We start from the raw sequence: 20,103 nt of genomic DNA on the forward strand, positions 1-20,103 counted from the left end.
TACAAAACTAGGGGGGGAATGCAAGCATTGAGGAGACAAATAGCTAGATTAAATGAATGGGCAACAAGGTGTCAAAAAAAGTATGACACGGGAACTGTGTAGATTAGATTAGAATCCCTACAGTGTGGAACAGGCCCTTCAGCCCAACAAGTCCACACCGACTCCCCAAGGAGTAAACCACCAATACTCATTTCCCTACATTTACCCTTGACGAATGCACCCAAAACTATAGATAATTTAGCATGGCCAATTCACTGGATCTGCACATCTTTTGGAAGTTACTTGTAGTTATTTGGTCAAAAGAATAGAAAAGTAGAAGCATTTCTAAAAAGATCTGTAACTTGTAAATATTGATATTCAGAAGGTTACATGAATGCAAAAAATTGGTATGCAGCTACAATAAGAAATAAAGAAGGCAGATGGCATGGAAGCCCTTATTGCAATTGGATTGTTGTAGAAAAATAACGAAGTACAATTGCACAGGGCTTTGATGAGGCCACACTTGGACTATTATAGGCACAATCTTCCCACTCTCTGAATAATGTTGGCTCTGGCAAGAAAGTTGGGAAAGTCATGTGAGTTGACCAGTGAGGAGTTTCTCGGCATGTGTTCAACAATGAGTTAAGATTCTCATTAATGAGTGGCAAGAGGCCTTTTACCTTGCATTGACATCACCTTATTAGTTAATCTCACCTCATTAATATATATTTACCCATTTTTCCACCTGCTGGTTAAAAACTAGATGGTGATAATTCTGATGTGAAAGTCAGAACAGGAACTGGTGACTCCAGCTTGCCACTTGTTCCTTGCAATCTCCATCTTAGACCTCCAGCACCAACATCTTAGAGCACTCTCCATGGACAGGATCTGTGTGCACACTCCACAGTCTACAGACCTTGGCATCCAAAGCATACTAGCTTCACTGCATCATCATAGCATATCTCCTATCCACTTTCAATATGGTTCTGTATTTCAGTTCTGCACTTTGGAGCACACCGGCACCTTTCATTGTAATGCTCTAAGACACTTTGCACACATGGACAGGCACCAATCTCATGGATCTGACCAGAGTTCATCTCAAGATTGCACAATTGCTGTCTTAGCACTCACTCACTTTGTGTCTACTTACGTGTCTACCACATCTTTGGGACTTTGCCTCTCAACTGCATCTTAAATGCTTACAAAACTTCTGTCTTGCTATTTAGTCATGGTTGTTATGGTTGTCAGCGGTGCTCAGTCAAGGGGTGGTTGTCGGATGGCACTGTGGTATGTCAATGTCACACTTAAAGGATGCATCAGCAGCCTATGTGCCAAACACACTGCATTGCAACAACCAAATTGTCATGCCTCAAAGTCTAAAAAAAGAGAGGTCTTCAGTCAAGCAAGAGTGTTATCATTAAGGGGGTTCTAGTACAATAAGTCAAATGACTCTTTGGAAGAAGAGTCATACTGGATTAAAAACATAACTCTGATTCTCTCTCTTCATAGTTGCTGCTGGACCTGTTTAGTTTCTCTCAAACTTTCAGTTTTTATTTCATCCATAGGGCTGGTCAGTGAACAATTGGGGCTGTCTATCAAAGGCACTCTTTAGGTGGACCACTGTCATTGGGGTCAATAGAGTCAAGCGGGGTTACGAGAGGACACTGTTGTGTTAAGGGGTGTGGGAGAGCTCAGTGCTGGGGATTGGAGGCACCTACCTGGGATGTAGAGGAGACAAGGATGGTGGAGGGAGGAGATTTAACCTGTAAAGAGTTGGAGGCAATAGTGCATGAGAGAACATGGGATACTGTGAGAGAGGGTTTATCAGCAATTACCACCACTGTACTCTGGAGCACCATGGTGGGCATGACAAATCTGTAGGGCCAGAGCTCAAGACATATTGACGAAGGCAGCAGAGGTAATTTGAGGTGAAGTGTGGGAAGACATAGAGGATGAATAGTGATGGACTATTCACAGGAAGAAAGGGACATGGCTCATCATGCCACACCCACCAGTTGCGGGTGTCAGTAGACATTGCCATTATTGTATACATTTCTCAATCAGACTACGGGAGGTAAAATTCTGGAATAAATACAAAATACTGAAAATTCACAATAAAGGTCCACCTGTATCAGAGTGTGATAAAGTGTTTGTATGAAAATAAAGTAGATGCATACTTTATTGAGTTGAACAACCAAGGGAAAGGACAGACCAGCAAAGCAAAATAAAGCGTGTAGAGATGCAAGTCTTTTTTTACAATGAATATAATAGGATATCAAGAAATTTCAAAACATTGAGAGCAGCTTTAATCTCCTGACTTTTAGTTTGACCACTGTATTGAAAACATTTATGATCAGGCATGGGTCACCCTGCTACCTAAAGTAAGCTGCAATACTTTACGTGACTAGCCCTTGTATTTGAGCTATAGGGATTAATCAATTCACTATAATATTTCACTCATTATTCCCCTTTCTAAAAGGAGAATTTACAGCATCATATTTATTAATTAATCTCTGCTTAGTTGACTAAATTATGCATTATCAAATAAGAGTGCGTCCAGAACTATTCATTAGGAAAACCAAATATAAATTAATGCAGCAAAAAGTTTTCAAAACTGTTATTGAACTTGTAATATAATGATGAAAGTTTGAAATAGAACCAGTAGTCAAGCAGATGTTACTGTTGAAATTTAAACATGTATTTAATTTGTTTTACTGTAGTCATCTCCTTTTAAGTAATTTAAATATAGCAATATCACTCTCTGTTTGCGACCAGACTTGAACTGCAATAGCAGGGAAATTGGTGGAGGTAGGTAAAAGTGTTCTTCTCAAGAAGGCTTTCCAAGTGAGTCGGAGTAAAATGAATTAAGAGTTTTGGAGAAAGTTCTATAGTGTAGGAAAACGATGGCCAGCATTGGACAAGTTAAATGTACAAGTAGGAATGTAAGGTGGAGAATGGTGCAGAATTAATGAGGAATTTTATGCAACAGCAAAGATATTAAAGGTGAAGGATTGTGTGAATTTTAGAGGCATTGTGAACATAAACAACAGATGAATAAGATGGAATGCCAACAGTGGAGATCTGGATGAGCTGGGCATAATGCAAGAAAGCCAAAGAATATTTATATCCTTGGATGTCCCAAAGCATATCCCAGCTAATTCGGTTTCTGTAATGTGTAATCAATAGAATAATGTAGTCAAAAACGACCAATTTGCGCATAGCAAGGTCCCACAAATAGCAATCAGGAAAATAGCTGTAGACTTCGTTGTCTTATTGTATAGCTTCCAGACCAGACAGGATGCCTTTTCTTTCCTTTTGCTTCTGATCTTTTTCTTTTGCTCTTTCCCCCCCCCCCCCCCCATTATTATTTTTTTCCATTTCTGTGGCGGCTTGGTATTCAGCATTATGAGATTTGGCATTTGGGACCGGTAGTAGCGGCAGCAAAGCTCCTCCAGTGATGGGAGGCGGTGGTGCCGGCAGCAATGGACTCTTCAAGATGGCAGAACCGGCAAAGTGACATCAGCAGCTGAAATGGGACTCTTGGTGTGGTGGCACCTGGCCTGGCAGCAGAGCCAGAGACCCGTTGCACTGGGTCTCCTGGCAGTGGCAGTGGCAGCAGTGTGTTATGTTTGGAGCAGGGACTACTGGTGACATTGAGGCAGCAGTAGAGCCAGGGACTCCTGGTTGTGGACACGTTAGGCCCAGAGTGGGGACTTCTGGTTTCCAGTGAGGAAGCAGCTGTAGCAGAGCTGGGGACTCCTGGTTGTGGGGCAAGATGGCAACCAAAGTGTGGCAATTCCTATGTTGGTAGGTCTGGTGCAGGCTGTGGAGGTCTCTTCCAGTTACTGGAGGCTAGGTGCTGGTGTGAAATGTGATGCTGAAAAAAAAAGCAGGCCAGGCAGCATCCGAGGAGCAGGAGAATCAACGTTTTGGGCATAAGCCCTTCTTCAGGAATGAGGCTTCAGGAATATGCCCGAAATGTCGATTCTCCTGCTCCTCGGATGCTGCCTGGCCTGCTGTGTGTTTCCAGCATCACATTTTTCAACTCTGGTCTCCAGCATCTGCAGTCCTCAGTTTCTCCTAGGTGCTGGTGTGGACTGGTTTGGAAAGACTGTTATTCTGAATGTTTTATTTCTGCTTTTCTAATTTATTCCTATGATCTGTAATGCTGGACTTTTTTTTTCTTTATTTTTATTAGTTTTTTCCTAAATAATTTGTTCTTAAGAATCTGTCGGAGAAAGTGAGGACTGCAGATATTGGAGATCAGAGCCGAAAATGTGTTGCTGGAAAAGCGCAGCAGGTCAGGCAGCATCCAAGGAGCAGGAGAATCGACGTTTCGGGCATGAGCCCTTCTTCAGGAAGAAGGGCTTATGCCCGAAACGGCGATTCTCCTGCTCCGTGGATGCTGCCTGACCTGCTGCGCTTTTCCAGCAACACAGTTTCGGCTTAAGAATCTGTACTTAGGTACCTTGTACACAAGATGGCTCAGTGATATGGTGACTTGTAAAATTTTCACTATACTTATTTAAATAAATGTGACAATAAAGCTAAGTCAATTCAATTCAAGTGTACCTTTAAGACAGTTACATGGGATCACACATGTGGTGCTGTGAGATAAAGGCCCTTGCTTTCAGTCACTCACTCAGTGCAATGGAGTCAGTGTAGCATGAACAGCCAGTCATGTAATTATAACGGTCAGTAAACACTGAATCCAGAATAGTGCTGGAGGCTAGTACAATTGCAACATTTTAAGAGGCATTTGGATGGGTAAATGAATAGGAAGGATTTGGTGGGATATGGGCCGGGTACTGGATTCGTGGGTGGTTAGGTAGGATTAGGTTGGGTTGGGATATCTGGTCAACATGGACGAGTAGGGCCAAAGTGTCTGTTTCCATGCTGTACATCTCTCTGATCTATGACTCTATGTATAAATCTAAGAGATAACAGTGTAAAGAGTGTTGTTAATGAACTTCAAGACATCCTTCTCAATAAGAGCATAGTCTTAATTGTATGAATAAAGTTAAGTCAGGATCCTTGGCAAAGTGCTAAACGGGAGGAGGGCAAATTATGTCAGGAGCTAGGGAGTGTTAATTGGGAGGGGCTATTATCAGGCAAATCCACATTTGACATGTGGGAATTGTTTAAAGACCTGCTGATGAGAGTCCAGGATCAGCATGTTCCAGTAAGAAGGACAAAGATGGCAAGGTAAGAGACCCTTAGATAACGAGGGAGGTTGTGCATTTAGTCAGAAGGGAAAAAGAAGTGGTTATGTAAGGTTTAGGAAGCTAAAATCAGACAGGGGCCCATGTGGAATATACAAAAAGCAGGAAAGTACTCCAGCAGGGAATTAGGAGAGCAAGAAGGGGCTCTCTTGGCCAGTTGGGTCAAAGCATTCTATAAATACATTAAAACAAGAGGATAACTAGGGAGCAGGTAGGACCACTCCAGACTAAAGGGGGGATTTGTGCTTGAAGGCAGAGGATGAGGGTGAGATCCTAAATCAGTACTTTGCGTCAGTATTCACCAGGAGAAGGATATGGAGCATAGTGAGATTTGGTGGAGCATGCTAATATACTCGGGCATTTTGAGATCAAGAAAGAAGTGGAGTTGGATCTCTTGAAGAGCATTAAAGGTGAATAAGTCTCCATGGCCTGATGGTATCTACCTCAGGTTATTGAGAGAGGCAAGAGAGGAGATTGCTGGGGCATTGACCAAGATCTTTGTATCCTTGCCAGTCACTGAAGAGATCCCAGTTTGCTCCTCTGTTCAAGAAGGGAAATAGAGATAATCCAGGAAACTATAGGCCGATGAGTCTCACATCTGTGATTGGGAAGCTATTGGACAGAATTTACACATATTTGGAAAAGCATGGCCTAACTTGCGACAATCAGCATATTCAAAGTTTGTGAGAAGATTTGTAGCTCGGGTGCTCATTGTTGTGGTTCTGTTCACCGAGCTGGGAATTTGTGTTGCAGACGTTTCGTCCCCTGTCTAGGTGACATCCCCAGTGCTTGGGAGCCTCCTGTGAAGCGCTTCTGTGATGCTTCCTCCGGTATTTATAGTGGTGGGAGGCACATACATTTAAAGTGAGAGGAGGAAAGTACAAAGGAGATGTGAGGGACAAGTTTTTTACACAGGATGCGGTCGGGGTCTGGAACACACTGCCGTGGTGATGGTGGAGGCAGATACGATCGGGGTGTTTAAGATACTTTTAGATCAGCACATGAATATGCAAGAAATTGAGGTGCGTAGACCAAGGGCAGACAGAAGGGATCAGTTTAATTTGGCGTCACGTTCAGCACAACATCATGGGCTGAGAACCCTGTGCTGTATTGTTCCATTTCCTAAGCACCTTGTATCCAGGAATATTCAATCCCCAGTCCTACCATTCTTTAAGGCAGAGACCCATATTCACCTCAAATTGTATCCCCTATGACTATCTCCCTCTGCAGCTCAACAACCTTGTTTACCCCACTCCACACATGCACATTAATGCAAAGTGAGCTTAATTTGGATTTTGTTTTAATTCCCACCTACTCCACCTAATACATATTCTTTTCTTACAAGTGCTGTCTGACTGCACCAGTTCTCTCTTCAACTTACTATTACAAGTTTCTACACCCTGCTAAATTAGTTTAATCCCTCCTCACCTCGGGTATTACCAAATTATTGTATCCATTTCTGGTAATTACATTTTAGCAAGCTTTTGAAAATCTCGGAGATTTATCAGAACAGTTCCAGGAAGGAGGGATTTTATCAACAAAGAGAAGCTGGACTGTTCTTTGTGTAAAGAAAATTGAAGGGAGATTTGTTAGCAGCCTATAAGATTATTTAAAATTTAAATAAGATAAACAAAAAAAACATCTCTCACTCATTATTGAAAGGTACAAGGCCCAGAGAACGCACATTAAATGTTTGGGCAAGGAATACAGAGAAGATGGGAGGAGGAAAACACACAGAATTTGCTGTCTACCATATTAACAGAAGCACAAATGATGAATGATTTAAAATAAAACTCAATGTTTGATGGGCATGTTAGAACTAAACCGGCAGGGCTGCCAGCATAGAGCTGTCTAGATTACTCCAGAGGGCCAACATGGAACCAATAGACCAAATGACCCTGGTCTGTGCTGTGCACAGCTCCATGTCTCCATCACTCCTGAAACTCACTGCTTAAAAGTTTTTGATATGTTCTTCAGGCTATTTGGTTAAACAGTTACCATAGAAATAGCCTGCTAAATTTCCATATTGGTTCATCAGTAGAATATCCTGCTTCATTAATGCTGTACTGGTACTGTAGTAATAATGTTATAATTATAGGGCAAAGTAAATCTGTGATTTTGTGTGGACTGCATTATTGAACAGAAAATTGAAGAACCATTCTTGTTGAAGTATGTTTTTGTTTCTTATCAGACGCGGTGTTCTTCACCTTCATGAAAGTGCCGGGATCCATGACATCGGCAAACCCAGGTGGCAGCTCACCTGCTGCTTATTTGTGGTTATTGTCATTCTTTACTTCAGCCTGTGGAAGGGAGTTCGAACTTCTGGCAAGGTGATTCCCGCTATTCTCTTACAGATATTTCTAATTCAGCTGTTTAGAAATGTTATTACACACATCTGGAGCAGGATGAGCTTGAACCCAGGCCTCCTGGATCAGAGGTAGGGCCACTATCACTGTGCCACAACAGGCCCTATTTATTATTATCTTATATTCTAACATCATTGAGTAGCACCCAACAATCCGATATAAATGTAAAACTAAAATCAAATGTAGGAAAGTAGTTATATCAGCACAAGACAAACTGAGAAAAAATTTTGACAAAGGGTCAGTTAGACTCGAAATGTCAGCTCTTTTCTCTCCTTACAGATGCTGCCAGACCTGCTGAGATTTTCCAGCATTTTCTCTTTTTTGGTCTCTTTTAACCTGTATACATTTCATTTCAAAATAAAAACCATCATGGTTTTTATTTAAATAATCAAAACTATTTAGTTAAAGTACAAAGTCAGCAGTCTTAATATTTGTTTTTACCATGAGGGCTGGAATCCAGCTCAGAGGCATTTTCTCTGATTTTTAACAAAGTTCAATCAAAATTAGACAAGTCTTCATTGTTTGCCAGAATAAAGATTGCTATCTTTAACAAGTGAAAAATTAATGGTATTAATGTAATTAATATTAGCCTAGACTAACTTTGGGATTGCTTCTCAGAATAGGATATGTTAAGATATGTTGATCAGTAAGAGTTAGTGGTATTGAATTCTGTCCTTGACTTCCTGCTTTGCTATTTGAAAGATGATTTGTTTTGCTCTTGGATCAGGTTATCCAGAACCTTGTTATAGGGTGGCATGACCCAAAGAGGAACAATGAAACCCATGATGCCTGTTTTGGATGCGATAATTACACCGAAAATCACATTGAGATGTCACTTATTGAGATGAAGCTGAACATTAACTATTTTTAATGCGTGATCATGTACAGTACATTTATACTTAATCTCAACATTTTAACGAAATTTCAAACTCCCTCCTCAAAACAAAGAAAATAATATAAGACACCATATTGTCTCTGTTATAAGATTAAATGTTCACTTTTCTAATCAATTTTTTATTTGTTTCTAACTGTCTAACTTAAGAAGATTTTAGTGCCATCCTATTTCCCATTTTATGCTGAATATAGCTTTCTTGGACTGAATGAAGAACTTCCCTCTTCTTTAGTTCAGTATGTGGACTGAAAGCCAATGGCTTAACCTATTAAGGCAGTTGGTCTGTAAGGCCATAAATTAAACCCGCCATTTACTGGATATGATCCACTTTTTTAAATATATAGGGCCATCTCAACATAATTCGATTAAAACCAGTATCTCATCTGACCCATTTTATGAATAATAATCTCAAAAATAAAAACAGGAAATGCTGGAAATACACAATAGGTCAAGCAGCATTTGTGAAGAGGAAAACCGGGTCAATGTTTCATGCCTATTGACCTTTCAAGGTCACTAATCTGAAATATTAATTCTGTTTTTCTCTCCACAGATGCTGGCCTGACCTGCTAAGTTTCTCCAATATTGTTTTTATTTCAAATTTCCAGCATCTGCAGTATTTTGTTTCTGCATAAATTTGAAAATATTGGATGTTGACACCCCTTGCTCAAAGGATGCTTTAACATATTTGAGCTGATGCGATGTTAGACCATTTCTCAGGTATCCCTGCCTGCCATCTAAAACAGGCTTTACAGCCTTAACAAAGGGACAAGTGCTTATTTTTACCTCCTGCTCAGAAATTGGACATTGCAAAGTAGAACAGAGCATGAGTCTGCTTCCCTCTGTTTTGTAGCCAGTACCAAAAAGCTAACCATATGCAATAAGATATAGGAGCAGAATTAAGCCATTTGGGCCAACGTTCTCCACCATTCTATTCTGATTGATGTGTTTTTTAACCCCATTCTTCTGCCTTCTTCCCATTACTCTTGGTCTTCTTTGGGGAGGTAACAAGCAAGTTAGACAAAGGAAAGCCAGTGGATGTGATTTCTTTGAATTTCCATTTCTGTCTTAAATACACTCAATGACATGACCTCCACAGACTCTATGGCAATGAGTTCCACAGACTCACCACACTCTGGCTGAAGAAATTCCTCCTCGTCTTAGTTCAAAAGGGCTATACATTCATTCTGAAGCTGGGCCGTAGGGTTCTAGCCTCTTTTATTAGTGGAAACATCTTCTCTGTGTCCACTTTAACCATGCCATTCAGTATTCTGTTATTTCCAATTAGATCGCCCCCTCATCCTTCTAAATGCCATCAAGCACAGCTGCAGAGTCTTCAACTGCTCCTCCTATGACAAACCCTTCATTCCTGGGATCATTCTTGTAAACCCCCTCATGACTCTCTCAAATGCTAGCATATTCTTCCTTAGAAATGAGACCCAAAACAGCTCACAATATTCCAAATGTGGTCTAATTATACAACCTCAGCTGTATATCTCTGCTCTTGTATCCTAGTCCTCTTAAAATGAATGCTAACATTGCATTTGCCTTCCTAATTACCAACTGAACCTGCATGTTAATCTTAAAATAATCCTGAACTAGGACTTCCAAGTTCATTGTGCTTCAGATTTCTGAAGCCTTTCCCTTTTAGAAAATCGTCTATGCCTCGATTCTTCCTAACAAAGTGCAAAACACGACATATCCAAATTGTGTTTGCAACTGCCACTTCTTTGTTCTCTCTTCTAGCTTGTCTAATTCATTCAACAGCCTTCTGACTTCCTCAACACTATCTGTCCCCCCACCTATCTTTGTGTCATCAGTTGACAATGACAATGCTCCCAATTTCTTTATCCAGATTGCTGATGTATAACGTGAATAGTTGTGGTCCCAACACTTGACTCCTGCAGAACTCCACTAGTCATCAGCTGCCATCCTGGAAAAGACTCTATTATCCTACTCTCTGCCTTCTGTCAGTCAGCCAATCCTCTACCCATGCAAGTACCTTACCCAAACACCAAGGCTTTTATCTTATTTAGCAGTCTCCTGTGGAGCACCTTGTCAAAGGCCTTTTGGAAATTCAAAGAAATCACATCCACTGGCTTTCCTTTATCTAACTTGCTTGTTACCTCCTCAAACGATTCTAATAGATTTATCAGGCATGGTCTCCCCTTGACAAAGCCATGCTGACTCAGCCATATTTTACTATACACTTCCAAGTGCTCTGCAATGTCATTTTTAATAATAGACTTTCAAATTTTGCCAATAATTGAGATTAGGCTACCCAGCTTATCAGCTTCCTATCTTCTGCCTCCCTCCCTTAAACAGGAATATTATATTCAGTTCTTTGGGATCCTCCTGACATCAGTGATTCCTGAAAGATCACCATCAATACCCCTACCATCTCTTCAGCGATCTAATTCAGAAGACTGTGATGTGTAGTCCCATTGATCTGGGTGATTTATCCACCTTCAAACTCTTCAGCTTCCCTAGCACTTTCTCCTTAGTGATGGCCACCACACTTACCTCTGCCCCCGGCTCTCCTGAAGTTCTGATATGCTACTGGTGTCTTTCATTGTGAAAACTGAAGCAAAGTACCTATTCACTTACTCTGCCATTTCTTTGTTCACCTTTACTACTTCTCCAGCCTCATTTTTCCAGTGGTCCAATGTCTTGCCTCTCTCTTACCTTTCAGATATCTAAAAGGTCTTGCAATCTTCATTTATATTACTAGCTAGCTTACACTCCTATTTCTTCATCTCTCGCTTCTCATTGTTTTCTTTAAGTTGTCCTCTCCTAGTTTTCAAAGGCTTCCTAATCCTTTGGCTTCCCACAAATTTTTGCCGCACTGTAAGCTTTTACTTTAGTTTTTAATCTGTCCCTGACTTCCTTTATCAACACAGTTGCCTCATCCTCCCCTTAGTATGTTTCTTTGTCCTGGAGATAAATTTCTAATTTGTCTCCCAAATTACCCCCAGAAACTCGTGCCATTGCTGCTCCACTGTCCTTCCTCCTGAGCTCCCTTTCTTATCAACTCTGACCAGCTAGTTCCTCATGTCTTTGTAGTTATTTTTACTTGATTGTAAAGTACAGTTACATTTGATTCCATCTTCTCCCTCAAACAACAGTGTGAATTCTACCATATTATAGTTACTCCTCCCTCAGGATTCCTTCACCTTAAACTCCCTAATCGAGTCTACTCATTACACATGACCAAATCCAGAACTGCCTGTGCCCCAGTGGGCTCTACCATAAGCTGCTCCAAAAAACTACCTCATAGACATTTCACAAATTCTTTTTCTTGAGATCCACTTGCAAATGATTTTCCGAGTCCACTGCATATTGAATTCCTCCATTATTATTCTAATAGTGACATTCTTACATGCTTTTTCGATCTCCTGATCTATTTTTTTCTCCACATCCTCGCCAGAAAGCCTCAACAAAATTCCCATTACTTTCAGTTGCGATACCTCCTCTCTATACACACAGATTCTAATCCTGCCAACTCTATATCACTTCCTGTTGACTGAAGAAAAATACACTCTCTTTAAAAGTTGTTCTGCCAAAGCCCAGGGTGAGCAAAATTATCCAAAGACTTATCTTTCGACTGTTGCCAGTTCAGCAAGTTCACCAGAATTTGTCTGTTTAGGAGCTGCCAAAAGGCACTAGCGGCTTGACAATCATTCATTTTATTTCAGGGTAGGTTGCATTTGAACTCAGGGCATGGGAAGAAAGAAGAAAAGAGTAGACACCAAATGTACAACTTAGTATGCACCCTTTGTGAGACTCTGTGCATGTATAAACTAATTCTGAAATTATTTTGCCACCACTAAATATTATTTTTATATATGTGTGACATGGGAAATGAAATTATAGAAATTGCAGAAATCATGCTATACTTAGGTACAGAGTTGGCCATTTTGATTATACCTATGATCATATTCAGTATCTTTACTTACACTTGTAAAATTACTCATAAATTAGCTCAGGTTGTGGTTCTGGATGTAGGTTTGCTCGTTGAGCTGGAACATTCATTTTCAGAAGTTTCACCACCATACTAGGTAACATCTTCAGTAAGCCTCCGGACAAAGCCGGCTATGTCCGGAAGCTCACTGAAGATGTTACCTAGTATGGTGACAAAACGTCTGAAAATGAACCTTCCAGCTCAGCGAGCAAACCTACATCCATTACGTATAAATGTTTGAGTGTTTTGTGCTTATCTATTGAAGGAATAATTAATCTAATACTGGTATTGAATTTACCCCTGCTTTAAATATTTTGCAGCTTCAATATGTATAAAACTCAGCTTAATGAAAATCAATAAAGTGTGCAAAAAATATTAAAAAGCCATTGTTTTTCATTAATACATAACAGGTTGTCTGGATTACTGCCACTATGCCATATGTGGTTCTTACAATCTTACTGCTTCGTGGAGTTACTCTCCCTGGAGCAATTGATGGAATCAAAGCATATCTCAGCGTTGACTTCTTACGCCTCCGTAAAGCCTCAGTAAGTTTTTAGGACCAATGTCTTAATATTTTTATGATGTACAGTTACAATTTTTGCATTGATCTTTAAAAATGGATGTACATAATTTATTGTGTATATTACAATAAACCTATATAATATTAAAGTGCCAAAACTTAGCTATATGTACATTTTAACAATCTGTTTGATGAAAGAGAAAACAATTAGAAAACAAGTAAAATATGGTAAGTGCAGAGGAAACAATAACAGAAACAGCTGGAAGTACACAGCATTTATAGTGTCAGCAGACAAGTTAACATTTCTGTCAAGTTACCATTGAGTTTGTCTTTCGAATAAAATTATTCTAAATGTATTTTATTTTGATGTGACTGTAAACCGACTATATGCTACATTAAATTGTTTCTATCTAACAGTATTCATGGCAATTCACAGGATTTTGCTCTGGATCATCCTCTGTTTATAATTTTTCTTGCAATATTTAACCATTTGTTCATAGTATCAATTTATATATTAAGCACTAGGAGTTGCAAAATTAGGCACCTTAAAGCCTTTTCTGTTTCATCACGGATGTCATGCAAAATGATGTCCTCTTCTTGAAAATTCTGGTATGAAACAAACCAGAGGTCATTTTGATGATAGCATTAACTCATGTGCTGGGAATCTCCATTAGGTGCTTGCAGAGTTGGGAAATCATGGATTTAATCAGCATATAGCTGATTTGACACTAGAACCGCCATTTTGGAACTTAGTGCTCAGCTAATATCTTCTCTTAACATCACACAGCTAAATATGTGCAGCAGGAGCCTCACTCCACTATCGGTATTAAAAAATCATCAATCACTTTTGTGTTTGTTGCTAACTACTTCCAACTGGCATTGCTGCGATTGCAGAAGTGACTGGTGGTTTCTGCAATTCATGACTACATGTGATTCTGCAGGGAGTATGCAGCATACAGCGAAACACTTGGTTCTAGTCGCTCCCAGTCATGTGTGCACTTGTAATGCATTTACTTTGGATTTTAACATTTCAGGCAAAAGGGAGAGCACAAACTCAGAGCAAGTCAAGTTTATGGAAGGAGAGGTAAATATCTCTAAGCAGGAGATTGTGTACACCTAGGGCTCAGTCGTTAGCACTGCTGCCTCACAGCGTCAGGGACTCAAATTCAATTCCACCCACGGGTGACTGTCTGTGTGGAGTTTGCACGTTCTCCCAGTGTCTGTGTGGGCTTTCTCTGGGTGTTCTGGTTTCCTCCCGCAATCGAAAGATGTGCAGTTAGGTAAATTGACCGTGCTAAATTGCCCATAGTGTTCAAGGATGTGTAGTGTTGAGGCATTAGTCAGGGAAATTTAGGGGATTGGGTCTGGGTGGGATACTGTTCGGAGGGTTGGTGTGGACTTATTGGGCTTAAGGGCCTGTTTCCACACTATAGGGATTCTGTGATTCTACTCTATGATCGACTATTCAGGGAGCAATTATCCCATCTCCATCTCAGCAAAGAGTGGTGTTTCAAGCATATCCCTTTTAACAAGGATATCCATACTGACATTTTCTAGCTCTTATTTGCAACAGTTGCACTTTCAGAGAACTATGGGTACATGCTTTTTTGTTTATTCCCTTCCAGATCAGAACAGGCAACACTTGCACCCTTTCTCAATTATTTGTCACTGTAGCACTAAGGCTTTGTGTTCCAAAGAAGCTGAATACATGTAATTCTCTCATGCTAGGAAAAAACAGGCAGTTATCAGCTTGATTACAATTACACTAAGTTGCTGTGTGCCACTGACTGCCCAGGTCTCACTTTATAGATACTGTACGTTAACTCTAAGATTTCTCCTGACTGGAAGAGATTCTACTCTCTTTGTATCCAGTTTGGATACACCCCAATACAGCACATCTTGTAAGTCAGGTCAGTGCCCAGTGTCTTGTACACCAGTTGTTGAAAGTAAACATGCAGGTGCATCAGGAGAAGAAGGCAAAGGATATGTTGGCCTTCATAATGAGAGCATTTGTTTACAGGAGCAGGATGTCTTGCTGAGATTCTGCAGGGCCTTGTTCATTCCATACCTGGGATATTGTATGCAGTTTTGAACTCTATCTGAGGAATGATGCTGGGTTATGGCAGGAGTGCAATACACTGATTTATGGGATGGCAGGACTGATGTAAGAAGTGAGACTTGATCAGTTAGGACTACTTTAACTGGAGTTTAGAAATATCAGAGGTAATCTCATAGAAGCCTAAAAAGTCTAACAGGACGAGAAAGGGTAAATATAGGAAAGATGTTCCTGATGACCAGTGAGTCCAGAACTAAGGGTCACATTTGTGCAGGCTATTTAGGACTGCGGTTTGAGAAATTTCTTCATCCAGAGAATGGTGACTTTGTGGAATCTTTTGTCACAGGAAATGTTTGAGACCACATCATTGAACATTTTCGAGAAGGTTCTTTGGCCTAAAAGGATCAGGGTATGGTGAGAAATCAGGAATGGGCTACTGAGCTGAATTGATTAGTCACAGTCATACTGAGTGACAGAGTTGGCTCTAAGAGCTGAATGGCCGACTCTCCTCCTATTTTCTGTGTCCCTATCTTGGACCCATGTTCATGTTGCCTTCATTCTGTGATAGTCCGCTGTTTGATAGAGTCACAGAGTCATACAACATGGAAATAGACCCTTCAGTCCAACTAGTCCACACCAAACATGTGCCCAAACTAAACTAATGCCACTTACCTATTTTTGGCTCATATCCCTCCAAACCTTTCCTATTCATGTACTTACAACATTTGAAAGAGATTTATATAACTGTACCAGCATCCACCACTTCCTCTGCCAGTTCATTCTACACACGAACCATGCTCTGTGTAAAACAATTGCCCCCCCATGTTCTTAATAAAATATCCTCCTCTCACTTTAAAAGTTAGCCCCCTAATTTTGAACTCTCCCACTTTAGGGAAAATACCTTTGCTATTTACCTTATCTATGCCTCTCATGATGTATAAACTTATATAAGGTCATCCCTCAACCTCCTATGCTCCAGTGAAAAAAGTCCAGGCCAATCCAACCTGTTTTTATAACTCAAATGCCTCCATTCCCTGTAACATCCTGGTAAATCAATTCCGAACCCTCTCCAATTTAATAATATCCTTCCTACAGCAGGGCTACCAGAACTGCACGTAGTACTACACCAACATTCTGTACAACTTCAATGTGACTTCCAACTCCGACACTCCAAGGTCTGAGCAATGAAGGCAAGCATGTTAAATGACTTTTTAATCCCCCATCTACTTTTGAAGCAAATTTGAAAGAAGTATGTATCCAAACCCCTTGGTCTCTCTGTTCTACAACACTACCCAATGCCCTACCATTAATTGTATGAGTCCTGCCCTTGTTTGTTTTACCAAAATGTAACACCTCGCATTTATCCAAATTAAACTGCACCTACTACTCCTCAGCCCTTGATCATATCGTTCAAGATCTCTTTGTGATCTAAGATAACCTTCTTCACTGTCCACTATACCACCAATTTTGGTGTCATTTGCAAACTTAATAACTGTGCCTCCTATATTCTCATCCAAACAAAAGTGGAACCTGTAGCAATCCCTGTGGAACACCGCTGGTCATAGGCCTCCAGTCCGAAAAACAACCCTCCACCACCACTCTCTGTCACCTACCATCAAACCAATATTGTATCTGATTGGCAAGCTCACCTTGAATCCCATGCAATCTAACTTTACTCATTTGTCTACCTTGTCAAAGGCTTTACTAAAGTCCATGTAAACAATGTCTACTGCTCTGCCCTCATCAATCTTTTTGGTTACTTCCTCAAAAACTCAATCACATTTGTGAGACATGCTTTCTTCACAAAATACCATGCTGACTGTTCATAATCAATCCTTGCCACTCCAAATGCATGCAAATCCTATCTTTCAGAATCACCTCTAACAACATTCCCACTAACAATGTCAGTCTCACAGGTTTATAGTTCCCAGGCTGCTTCTTATAACCTTTCTTAAATAAAGGCACAACATTAGCCACTCTCTAGTCCTTTGGCACTTCAGCGTGGTTATAAATGATAGAAATATTTCTGCTTGAAGCCCTTGAATTTCTTCCCTAACTTCCTACAATGTCCTGGGATACACTTGATCAGGCCCTGGAGATTTATGCACCGTATGTTTTCTAAGACCTCCTGCACTTCCTTTTCTGTAATGGGAACTGTTTTCAATACATCAATATTTATTACCCGGCATTCTCTAGCCTACATTTCTTTCTGCTCAGTAAAAATTCATTTGGAATGTCACCTATCACCTGAGGTTCAACTCTTAGAGGATCTCATAGATCTTTAATGGGGCCTATTCTCTCTTCAGTTGCTGTTTTCCTCTTAATGTCCTTAGACTCATAGAGTCATGGAGATGTGCAGCAAGGAAATTGACCCTTCAGTCTAACTCATCCATGCCAACCAGATATACTAAATTAATCTAGTTCCATTTGCCAGCATATGGCTCATATCTCTCTAAACCCTTCCTAATCATATACACATCCAGATGCCTTTCAAGTTTTGTAATTGTATCAGGCTCCGCCACTTTCTCTGGCAGCTTATTCCATACAGGCACCAACCTCTGCATAACAAAGTTGCCCTTAGGTCCCTTTTAAATCTTTCCCCTTTCACCTTAAACCTGTGCCCTCTAGTTTTGGACACCCTCACCCCGGGGAAAAGACCTTGTCTATTTATCATATCCATGTCCCTCATGATTTTATAGACCTCTATTGTAGAATCTTTAACATTACCTGCCAAGGCATTTTCATATCCCCTCTTTGCTGTCCTGATTTCCCTCTTAAGAATGCCCCTATGCTTCAAGAGATTCATTTGATCCTAGTTTAGATTAGATTAGATTAGATTCCCTACAATGTGGAAACAGGCCCTTCAGCCCAACAAGTCCACACCGAACCTCCAAAGAACCCACCCAGACCCATTTCCCTCTGACTAATGCATCTAACACTATGGGCAATTTTGCATGGCCAATTCACCTGACCTACATATCTTTGAACTGTGGGAAGAAACCAGAGCACCCAGAGGAAACCCACGTAGACATGGGGAGAATGTGCAAACTCCACACAGACAGTTGCCCGAGGCTGGAATCAAACCTGGGTCCTTGGCACTGTGAGACAGCAGTGCTAACTACTGTCTACATAGAACATAGAACATAGAAGTATACAGCGCAGTACAGGCCCTTCGGCCCTCGATGTTGCGCCGATCCAAGCCCACCTAACCTACACTAACCCACTATCCTCCATATACCTATCCAATGCCCGCTTAAATACCCATAAAGAGGGAGAGTCCACCACTGCTACTGGCAGGGCATTCCATGAACTTACGACTCGCTGAGTGAAGAACCTACCCCTAACATCAGTCCTATATCTACCCCCCCTTAATTTAAAGCTATGCCCCCTTGTAATAGCTGACTCCATACGTGGAAAAAGGTTCTCACTGTCAACCCTATCTAACCCCCTAATCATCTTGTACACCTCTATCAAGTCACCCCTAAACCTTCTTTTCTCCAATGAAAACAACCCCAAGTGCCTCAGCCTTTCCTCATAGGATCTTCCTACCATACCAGGCAACATCCTGGTAAACTTCCTCTGCACCCGTTCCAGTGCCTCCACATCCTTCCTATAGTATGGCGACCAAAACTGCACACAATATTCCAGATGCGGCCGCACCAGAGTCTTGTACAACTGCAGCATGACCTCAGGACTCCGGAACTCAATTCCTCTACCAATAAAAGCCAGTACGCCATATGCCTTCTTCACTGCACTATTTACCTGGGTGGCAACTTTCAGAGATCTGTGTACATGGACACCAAGATCCCTCTGCTCTTCCACACGACCAAGTATCCAACCATTAGCCCAGTACCCCATCTTTTTGTTACTCTTACCAAAGTGAATCACCTCACACTTAGCTACATTGAATTCCATTTGCCACCTTTCTGCCCAGCTCTGCAGCTTCTCTATATCCCGCTGTAACCTGCCACATCCTTCCTCACTGTCTACAACTCCTCCGACTTTCGTATCATCCACAAACTTGCTCACCCAACCTTCTAACCGTTCCTCCAGGTCATTTATAAAAATGACAAACAGCAATGGTCCCAAAACAGATCCTTGCGGAACACCGCTAGTGACGGCACTCCAAGATGAACCTTTGCCATCAACTACTACCCTCTGTCTTCTTCCAGCCAGCCAATTCCTAATCCAAACCTCCAACTCACCCTCAATGCCATATCTCTGTATTTTCTGCAGTAGCCTACCATGGGGGACCTTATCAAACGCCTTACTAAAATCCATATATACCACATCTACCGCTTTCCCCTCATCTACCTCCTTAGTCACCTTCTCAAAGAATTCAATAAGGTTTGTGAGGCACGACCTGCCCTTCACAAAACCATGCTGACTATCCTTGATCACATTATTCTTATCCAGATGTGCATAAATCCTATCCCTTACAATTCTCTCTAAGACTTTGCCCACAACAGAAGAGAGACTCACTGGCCTATCGTTACTAGGATTATCCCTACTCCCCTTCTTGAACAAGGGAACCACGTTTGCTAGCCTCCAGTCCTCCGGCACTACTCCTGTAGACAAAGAGGACACAAAAATCAAGGCCAATGGCTCTGCAATCTCCTCCCTTGCTTCCCAGAGAATCCTAGGATAAATGCCATCAGGCCCAGGGGACTTATCTATTTTCACCCTTGCCAGAATTTCCAACACCTCTTCTCTACATATCTCAAAGCCATCCATTCTACTTATTCGTGCCTCAGTATTCATATCGACAACAATGTCCTGTTCCTGAGTGAATACTGACGAAAAGTATTCATTCAGTGCCTCCCCAATCTCTTCAGCCTCCACACGCAACTTCCCATTACTATCCTTGATTGGACCTATTCCTACCCTAGTCATTCTTTTATTCCTAACATACCTATAGAAAGCCTTAGGGTTTTCCCTAATCCTACCAACTAAGGACCTTTCATGTCCCCTCCTTGCTGCTCTTAGCTCTCTCTTCAGGTCCTTCTGGGCTACCTTATAACTCTCAATCGCCCCTATTGAACCTTCACGCCTCATCTTTACAAAGGCCGCCCTCTTCCATTTAACAAGGGATTCCAATTCCTTATTAAAC

General features: G+C 41.1%; 1 protein-coding gene across 1 annotated transcript in view; it reads left to right on the forward strand.

Moving 5' to 3' along the window:
- The window catches only part of slc6a3 (solute carrier family 6 member 3), a 109,636-nt gene that overhangs the window by 14,828 nt on the left and 74,705 nt on the right, over positions 1-20,103 (forward strand). The window contains exons 5-6 of the mRNA XM_072574938.1: positions 7,393-7,531; positions 12,828-12,962. Coding sequence (XP_072431039.1) covers positions 7,393-7,531; positions 12,828-12,962 — 274 coding nt within the window. The remainder of the gene's footprint in view (positions 1-7,392; positions 7,532-12,827; positions 12,963-20,103) is intronic.

This window comes from Chiloscyllium punctatum, chromosome 8 (genome assembly GCF_047496795.1).
Source record: "Chiloscyllium punctatum isolate Juve2018m chromosome 8, sChiPun1.3, whole genome shotgun sequence".
Taxonomy (NCBI): Eukaryota; Metazoa; Chordata; class Chondrichthyes; order Orectolobiformes; family Hemiscylliidae; genus Chiloscyllium; species Chiloscyllium punctatum.